The 9277-nt window shown below is 49.8% G+C and overlaps 1 protein-coding gene across 1 annotated transcript in view; it reads right to left on the minus strand.

Annotated features, from left to right (window-relative positions):
- SH3GL1 (SH3 domain containing GRB2 like 1, endophilin A2) overlaps window positions 1-7098 on the minus strand; it is a 32926-nt gene extending 25828 nt beyond the window's left edge. The window contains exon 1 of the mRNA XM_037505100.2: window positions 6853-7098. Coding sequence (XP_037360997.1) covers window positions 6853-6897 — 45 coding nt within the window. The 5' untranslated portion in view covers window positions 6898-7098. The remainder of the gene's footprint in view (window positions 1-6852) is intronic.
- Window positions 7099-9277: the final 2179 nt, after the last annotated feature.

Raw genomic sequence — 9277 nt, forward strand, 5'->3', positions numbered from 1 at the left:
GCTGCTCCCCTCAGCAGTGTACTTGGGTCAGTCTGCCTGTTGTTTCCCACTCTGTCTCTGGCGAATCCTCTCTCTCCTCCCCCCGCCCCTGGCCTGTACCCCAGCTCTTATATGCATAAATAAATCTTTTTTTTAAAAAAAAAAGATGATACACACGGGGCTTTAAAGGGCAAACAGGAAGTAGATGAGACCAGGCTGGGTGGGTAAAGTGAGAGCAATATTATAGGCCAGTCAGAGGAGGAGGGAAGGAATAAGCCAGCCAAGAGGGCCCAGCAGACTGGTCCAACTGGAGTATGCGCCCATGAGGAGGCGGGGGTCAGGAAACTGGGAGACAAGGGATGTGAGCACTCAGGGGTCTGGGAAGGCGCTGGTGGGAGGACTGCCTGGCACAGAAAAGCAACCCATACTTCACCACCCAGTGGGCATCTCCTGTCATTTGGCTAGGACAGCGTCTCCTGCGGCTGTGTTCCCTGACATCAAATACACTGGGTGCAATGCCCGTCAGAGGTGTTTACTGCCCAGGTGTAGAAACCCCAGCAGCCAGGCAGGAGCCCTTTCTAACATGGCAGCAACCGGTGCTGAGTCAGGTCCTTGGGAGGAAATGCCACATCTACTTTTCTGCTGTGGTTGGAGTCTCCGAGTGACCCCACTCTTGGGGCCCAGTCAGCATGTTTTTCCAGGATTGAAGCAGAAAGGAAAGATGAAGCCGTCCCCTGGGAGCTGCATGTGCAGAGTCCTGGTTACTGCTCAACAGGAAATGAGCAAAACGCACCCCAACTGCAGTGCTCAAAAGAACAGGCTGCCAAATCCAGCCTCCATGAAAGGACAGAGACATGAAAGAGACAGAGACTGGGGGGGGGGGGCGGGAGGGGAAGTGAGAGGGGGAGGAAATGGAGATGGGGGGAGGAGTGAGAAGAGAGAAACCAGCTGCAGCCAGTCTGACACATTCTTCCATCCAGCTTTCCAGGGACAGCTTTGAAAAGAAGCGGGAAAGCCTACCCCTAGCACTTCACCAGGCACATGAGTGAGCCGTTAAGGTGTGAGCACAGGGCTCAAAGGGCCAGCAAGAGCTCCTAACTTCCTGGGGTGAAAAAGACTTGTGGTTCCAAACTCTTCTGCCTCAAACCCTTCCTAAAGCTTAGAAATCTCACCCTGCCCTGTGAAATCAGAAACACAAGACAATTTCTACTTTTCGCCTGCCATAGTGTCCAAACCATGCACTTGCCTGCCCAAATTAAAAACTAAGTTTCCAGATTGAATCAATTTCAAAATATTGGCAACAATCCAAGAGCAGGGAAGGGCTGAGATAGGGGCCAGGGCAGAGCTAAATGCAGCGGATGGCTCCAGATGGCTCCAGATCAAAAGGCTGAGGCACACACATGCCAGAGCTGAATGCAGCTCTGAGTGCCTAGTCACAACCTGTAGATTTTATTTCTGGCAAAAGAGTGAACAGATGCACATAGGGACAATTAAAGGGCAGATAGGTGAGCTCAGGCCCCCAATGTACCCAACACTCATGCAGGTTCAGGAAGGTAAGGCTGCATGGAGAGGCAGGCAGGCAGGCAGGCAAATGGCACTATTGTCTAGGTTCACGTGCTAAGTCTTTAACAGGTCTAGGGGTGCAAAAATGTGGCAGCCCCCAATTGCTGAAATGGAACAGAGATAATATGAAATCCCTAACCTCTCAGGCTGTTATTAAGTGGCACACAGAATATAATTAAATATCCTATGGCTCTCCCTTAAAACACACCCAGATAAGCAAAGCTATTAGCGATTAGCACCCATGGGAAGTCAAACTGGTCTTCACTAAACACAGGCTTCTGAGTCAGAGGTAAACTTTCAGACTGACATGCAGCAATCTCCGGAAGCAGAAGCAGAATCATGATCCCTCCATACTGAGTTAACAAAAAGATACAGGACTGTGGTTACAGTGTACCTTCATCCTTGTGAACCCAGGGGCCTGCAAAGTTCAGGTTAACCTACTGGTACAGAAAGGCCTGCCAAGTGGTGGGGTTAAGGAGGCCCCCAGGTTTCTCTGGCAAAGGTTGATCTCAAACTTCTTCTTTATCTTTACTCCAGCCTAAAGCACTGAGCTGATTATTCCACTGGGCAAGCTGGGGATACAAGGCAGTTGTTCTGTTCACTAGGAAGGGGGTAAGGAGCAGGATGGGAACATTTAGCCTAAGGTCCCACAGGGAGACTGCAAGTTCAAGGGTCTTCTTGCACAATGAGCTGGCAGAACGGCTTCCTGTAAGAGTGAACCTGACCCAGTTCTCATCACATGTGCACATCGCAACAGCCAAAGCCCGTCCCACATCTGTTGCCTCAGGAAGGTGGTCTTCCGGAGGTTATCCCCCAGCTGCTGAGCTCAGGGGGCCTGGGGTGGAACACTTCTCTCCAGACCTCGCCTGTCACCTAGTATTCCCAGCACATGGGGTCCACACTTTGAGTCATGCCAAGGCCAGGGGGTTACAGGTTCCAGCTTTTTGTATCTTTTTTTTTTTTTTAAAAAAGATTTATTTATTTATTTATTTATTTATTTATTTATTTATTTATTTATACAAGCACTGGATATAGTTAGAAGCACGGGAGGGTGAGAGAATTCACCTGAGCCAGAGCGGGGAGCAGAGCAGGCAGAAGGACAGAAGTACACTGCTGAGGGGAGCAGCAGGCGGCAGGAGAGGTCTGCGCGCCATGTGGGACCCTCCTCTGGTGGCAGGGGAGCAGAGGCTACGGGCAGCTTCGCAACCCAGCTCTCAACCACTGCGCCACTGGGGAGGCCCTCAGCTTTTTGTATCTTAAGACCATTCTGTGTTTATCACTTAACAGGCACTTTGCTAAGAAATCAAAAGCATGATTCTACAAAGTGAGGCTTAAAGAATGAGATCAGAGCAGGCAGTAACTGGAAATTTTCCAAAACACCAGTTATAGCCCCTAGATACGCTTACTCTACCAGGTTCAGGTCCTGGGCCCCCCAGCATGCCCCTCATCCCATGCATCTCACAAAAGTTCTATCTTTTCTTCTAGGCACAAGCCCAGGGCCTAGTTAGCATCCAACAAATTTCCAAATTCCAGGATATGACAGTCATGAATTTCACTCCTAGCTCAGATGAAACCAATCTCTCAGTTCAAACTTTCTCCCTCCTCTCAGGCCAAAAAGGGGTAGGGAAAAAAAAAAAAGAGAGAGAGAGAGAGAGACTAGCATTCCAAGCAGCCGCCAGCTCCATCCCTAGTTCCACTCTCAAATCTTCACAGCCTGGCCGCAAAAATGATCAGGAAACCAGTTGGCAGTTTGGCTCTGTAAATTAATGTCCGGCAAACACACTGAGAAGGGAACATGTGAATCTCTGGATCTCACTAACAGGGTTCTTCGTCCTTCTGAATTCCCCAGAAATCCTCATAAAAAGCATCCTTCTCCCTCCTCCCCCAGATGTGTGTAAATGGCAAATGGCTGTTGAGGGAATAGGAATCACACAAGCAAGATCAGGGTATATACATATACAACATACAACACACACACACACACGACTAAGATAGATGCCTATTTCTTTACTGCTTGCTTTTATATTGAATCTTCAGCTTTTCTCATGCCAGACCCTCAGCCAGCTGGGGGATAGTTCATAATAAGTAAACACATGGGCCACCCTGGTGGCCTAGGGGTTAAGTCTCAGCGCTACCATTATAACGGCCATTGCAGCCAGGGAGCTAGCCCACATAGCACAGCAGATTAAGCAGTATATTCAGTAGATTTGCCTGTTCTGCTCCCACTGTCTCTGGTGGGTCCTCTCCCCTGCCCCCACCTCTGGCCTATACCCCAGTTCCTCTATGCAGAATTAAATTTAAAAAGGGTCCACCTTTTTAAACAGGGATTAAGTCTCAGCTCTAACAAGCTATTGGCAGCCAATGCGGCCTGAGTTCGATCCCTAGAGCTGACCCACATGGTGCAGCAGACCTCTCCTGTCTCGCCTGCTGCTCCCCTCAGCAGTGTATTTCAGTAGATGCACCTGTTCTGCTCCCCACTCTGTCTCTGATGAATCCTCGCATTCCCCGCACCTCTGACCTACACCCCAATTCTTGCATGCATAAATAAATCTTTAAAAAGAAAAAAAAAAGAAGTAAACACAGATTTCCCACTCAAGCCCAAAATGATTTTAAAGAAGACTTAAACATTTTCAGTAGAGATGAGCTGGTGTGGAATCAGATATTGTAACTAGTTTACTGTCTGTATCACCAATGAGATTAGGAACTTTTCATTCATATCCTGGCTTTACTGCTAAGAACCAGGTTTCTCTGTACCAAGCTCTCTTACCCACATCCACCTCAGTTCTTTTTCTCAAATTACAAACTACACTGCTATGAGTCTTTTAAATAAAGAGGCTGTTTCAAGGCAGGGTTTCTCAGCCCCGCTGCTATCAACACTGGGGCGGATAATTCTGCTGGGGGGAAGCCTGCCCCTTGCACTATGGGATGTTTAGCAACAGTTCCTGGACTCACTCAATCCCAGCCTCCTCCTCTCCCTAAATCATGACTGGATTGCATCTGTGTGGTTGTCTGTGTCTCGAGCACTATGAAAAAGCAGACTGCTATCATAAGAATGACCAAGTTTGGTGTTTTGGTGTAACTATTACCATTTTTCTCGAATCTTTTTTTTTTTTTTTATGCATACAAGAGCTGAGGTACAGGCCAGAGATGCAGGTGGTGAGAGGATCCACCAGAGACAGAGTGGGAACAGAACATGCAGATTGACTGAAATATACTGCTGAGGGGAGCAATGGGTGAGACAAGAGAGGTCTGCCTTGCCATGTGGGTTTCTCCCTGGCCGGCCAGGGATTGAACTCGTGCTGCAGAGGCTGTGGATTGCTTCATAGTGTGGTGCTTGATCCCTTGCGCCACCAGGGAGGGCCATTTTTCTCAAATCTTAAAGTAGGGTTTCTCTATCTCATCACTACTGACATCTGATACTGGATAACTCCCGGTTGTTAAGGGTTATGGTGTAATGTAGGCTGCAGTGTAGCATCCTGGCTTCTACCCACTAGATGCCAGGTGCAATCCATCAAGTTGTGACATCCACAAATGTCTCCAGATATTGTTAAGTGTCCCCTGGAGGGCAGCAGAGCTGGCCCTGGTTGAGAACCACTGTTCTATAGGAACATAAATGTTTCCTTAGCCGTGAAAGGGGGAGTACAGTTATCCTTCAGCCAGATGAGTGAGACCAGTCAAGGCCAACTGATTTAAAGCAGAGTGCCTACGAATACCATTGGAACTTAGTAAAGATGAGTTAATAATACTTAACAGGAGATGTCACTCTTGCACAGACTCTATTCTAAAGGCACAGAAGAGCATTAAGGAGGTGTTCCTAAGAATGAGAAAAGAGACACAGAGATGTATATGTCTCGATAAACAACTGGTTGTTAGAGGACCATGGAAACTATTGCAGAAGAGAATGGAACACAGCCAGGGTGATCCCTGAGTGCTACTCAACACAGGATTGATCAGGAGGCCAAGAAGATAGCTCTCAGAGTAGGATGTGGCCATTGCAGCAATTCTCTGGGGTTGACCCTCAGAACGTCAAGATAATAAATTGATCTGAACCACTAGTTTATATCACGTGGTGCTTTCATGGTACTTCATAACCTGGATGCAGGTCGGCCTGCTTCATCTCCCCTTCCCAAGGGAAAAGGTTCTGGTGGCTGTCAGAGAGGCCCAGATATTTCCTTGACCAGGCTGTGTCTGCTGGGATGGCATGGGCCATTAGGATGGGACCTGACAGGGGTGGAGAGGAGACAGCTTCCAGAGACCTGTCTACGTGAGGTAACAACGCGGCCCAGGGACTCTTCCAGGATCTATGGTGACAACAAGAGTCCCTACAGGAGAGACTACATCAGGGTCCAAGAGAATGAAGAGTACTCCAAGATGCTCCAGTAAACCACATGGGGATCTGATGTCTGCTGGGCAGGGTCTAACCAGGGGCCAGATCACCTAATTCCATCCTTCTGGGACAAAGGGTTACACTCTCAGCAACAATCTTAGAATGCCTTCTAGATTGTTTCTTTTCCTCCGGGGTTTGGCCGTCATCTGGAATCTATAGATAGTCTCTAAATATCTTTAGCCTTAGAGAACTAAGGCAGTGCCCAGGCTAGCCCACCAAACAGGATGACCCCAGGTGGAAAATTCCAGTCATAGTGTGATTTTTAAGACACATTTAAGAAAAACACAAAGTGCATAGAACGATGAAGACTATGCTACACTACCTCGGAAAGAGGCACACATATCTTTGAAAAGAGACATAAAGAAGTGGTGACAGTCCCTGTCTCTGGGGAGAGGGACTGGATGTCAGAGGGACTGGAGTGAGACCCTAACTTTTCACTCTACCATTTTAACTTCATACTGGGTCGATCGAAAGGGTTTTTTGTTTCCTTTCGTTGTGTTTTAATTACTGTGAGACACAAATTTTCCCTGTCCCTGGGCTATCTGGCAAGACTCCTGTTTCGACAGCCTCTGGACTAGATTTTCCCCTTCTCTCCCTCCTCCCCGCACTTCTAGGAGGAAGGAAAGGAGAAGTGGGCCCATGTCCCCGGTCAACCTCTAGAAGGTGCATTTCTGGCCCGCCACGGGGGTCTGCCCCATCTTCTTGAGGAGACAGGAGTTCCCATGGCGCGCAGGGCCTGAGTGACTTCACACTCAGGACCCGAACCTCCAGGGTCTCCCCACCCAAAGTGGGAAAAGAGCCAACGCCACCCCTTCCGTGCCTCCGGTCTACTCCTGGGCCTGGGCCAGGGCTCGGGCCGGGCCTGGCTTGGCCCCTCACTCCGGGCAGCCCGGGATTCGCCCCCCGCCTCGGCCTCCACTCACCTGGCTCGCCTTGTAGAACTGCTTCTTCAGCCCGGCCACCGACATGTTGCCTCCCGCCGTCGGGCCTCCAGCCCGGACGCAGTGAAACGGAGGCAGGGCGCAAACGATAGGCTCTCGGGCGCCGCCGACCCCCGCGCTCCTCAGCCGGCCCGGTCTGCGCCGCCTCCACCTCTCAGCCTCTCCGCCCGCTCCGCGCCCGCCCCGGCGCCGCCTCAGCTCCTAGCGCGCCCGCGCGGCCAGGATATTACATGGCAACCACACACTTCCGGTGCCGGCCCCTGCCCATCTGCGCACGCGCGCCCCCTGCTGGCAGTTCGGCGCACGCGCTCTTTAACAGTCGCGAGGAAGTCCCACCTCCCTGCGCCAACGAGTGGACTCGGGCGGTCCTAGAGGAGCCCTGGCGGCCCTGGCGGCCCTGGCGACCCGGGGACTTGCGGAAGTGGCTCTAAGGTCTTGGGAGAGGCGCTTAAATCTACCTGGAGAGGTTAGGAAAGTGAAATGCAGGTAGAGCTCGCTTGACGGGGTTTACGAATCTGTAGATAACTGTTTGCTAATCTGAGCTCTCCAATTCCTCTCTACCCCCAACTGGGTTCATGCACTCACTTGTCCAAGACAGACATCAGGATGTTACTGCTGCCTCTTTTCCACTGCCCACCTCTGTCCTCAGTGCTCTGACCGGACTATTCCACCTCTGCTGTGCCCAGTTTCACGTTCTTCCCTTCAATTCATCCCCTGTAAGGCAGTTTGAAAGATGTTTCTGTAACAATTAAGATCACGCGTGTCCTCTTTAAAATCTACCTACCAGCTTCCTAACATGGCCTACAAAGCTTGCATAATTTGGTTCTGTCAGTGTTTCTGACTTAAGATCTCTTCCTCTTTTATAATCTGTGATCCCTCAGCCTTTAGGCCTTTGTTCCTCTCTTGCATATTGTAGGGTAAGTGAAAAAGTATCAGGCTTTTCTGCCCTCCTGCCATTAGGATTGATGATGGACCCTTGTAGTCCTGTATGCTTGCCTGATAGCGGACACCTGGAGTAGGGTGTGGGCATGCATAAGTGGATACACCTGGGCTAAGGCTGCGCTTATAAGGGTGGCGTCAAGGGGACGCCAGGAGAACCAAGAGAAACAGAGAGAACGAGAGGGAAAGAGTGAAAGAGAAGCAGAGACCACCAGGGAACACTGGAGAGCCCAGAAAGAGTGAAGACTTGCTGGGGGCTGGGAGGCCAGCCAACCTCGTGGCCCCCGCGCCAGTACCTCTGCTGCGTACCTGGTAAATCCCAATAAAAGCCTGCAAAAGCCACCGAGGGCTCTAGGACTCTCCTCCTCTACCCCGTGTGGGGTAAGGTAAAAAGTATTAGGCTTTTCTGCTCTTCTGCCATTAGGATAGATGACAGAAACCTGTGGTCCCAAATGCATGCCTGATGGTGGGCACCTGGAATAGAGTGTGGGCATATGTAGATGGGATTCACCTGGGCTGAAACTGGGCTTTTAGGGGTGGTGTCACGGGACACCAGCAGAAGCAGAGAGAGAGAGAGAGAGAGAGAAAGAAAGAAAGAACCACGAGAGAGCAGAGAAGCAAAGCCACGAGAAAACACCAGAGAGCCTGCCGTGTACATGGTAATCCCAATAAAACCCTGCAAAAGCCACCAAGGGCTCCAGGACTCCTTTACATGGTCTGCTGCAGCAGAAAACCTGCTCAGTGTCCTTCCTGCCCCTACAACCCATCTGCTCAGGTCATAGAGATCCTGCCCTGTGTTCTCCTGCCTCTACACATATTCTTTTCCAATCTTTCATTCATTCTTTGTGCTTAAAGAGATTCTGCTTGGAATGTCAACTCCTGGGATGCCTTCCTGGATCAATACATGCTACTGATACTGATTTTTGACAAACTTATCAAACTATTTTTGACAAACTATTAAACTAAAATGTATTGAATAAATTTGAAACTAGTGATGGATCAGAATGAGTAAATGAGTCCAGAAAGAGGAAAAAGAAAGTGATGATCTAAACTGCTTGCATCTTCAGTGCTGAAATGCTTGACAGGTTGGGGTGATCTTCTGAAGCAGAAATTTGCTGGAGGTTCCAAATGTTTAACAGAAGCTACTGGACTAGATCAGGGTTGTTTCAGTGTACACATATCCCAACCTCCCTCCCCAGATTCTGATGGTACTATATATTTTTTTATTTTTTTTTACCGCCCCCCTCCCCCACTACTATATTTTTAAAGATTTATTTATACAGGAGCTGGGGTACAGGCCAGAAGCGCGGGAGGGTGAGAGAATTCACCAGAGACAGTGGGAAGCAGAACAGGCCGATGGACTGAAAGCACTGCTGAGGGGAGCAGCGGGCAATTGAACCTGTGCTGCAAAGGCTGCGAACAGCTTCATAGCGCTGCTCTCAACTGCTTGCGCCACCAGGGAGGCCCT

Source organism: Talpa occidentalis, unplaced genomic scaffold, assembly GCF_014898055.3.
Source record: "Talpa occidentalis isolate TD23 unplaced genomic scaffold, MPIMG_talOcc4v2.1 talOcc4.12, whole genome shotgun sequence".
NCBI lineage: Eukaryota > Metazoa > Chordata > Mammalia > Eulipotyphla > Talpidae > Talpa > Talpa occidentalis.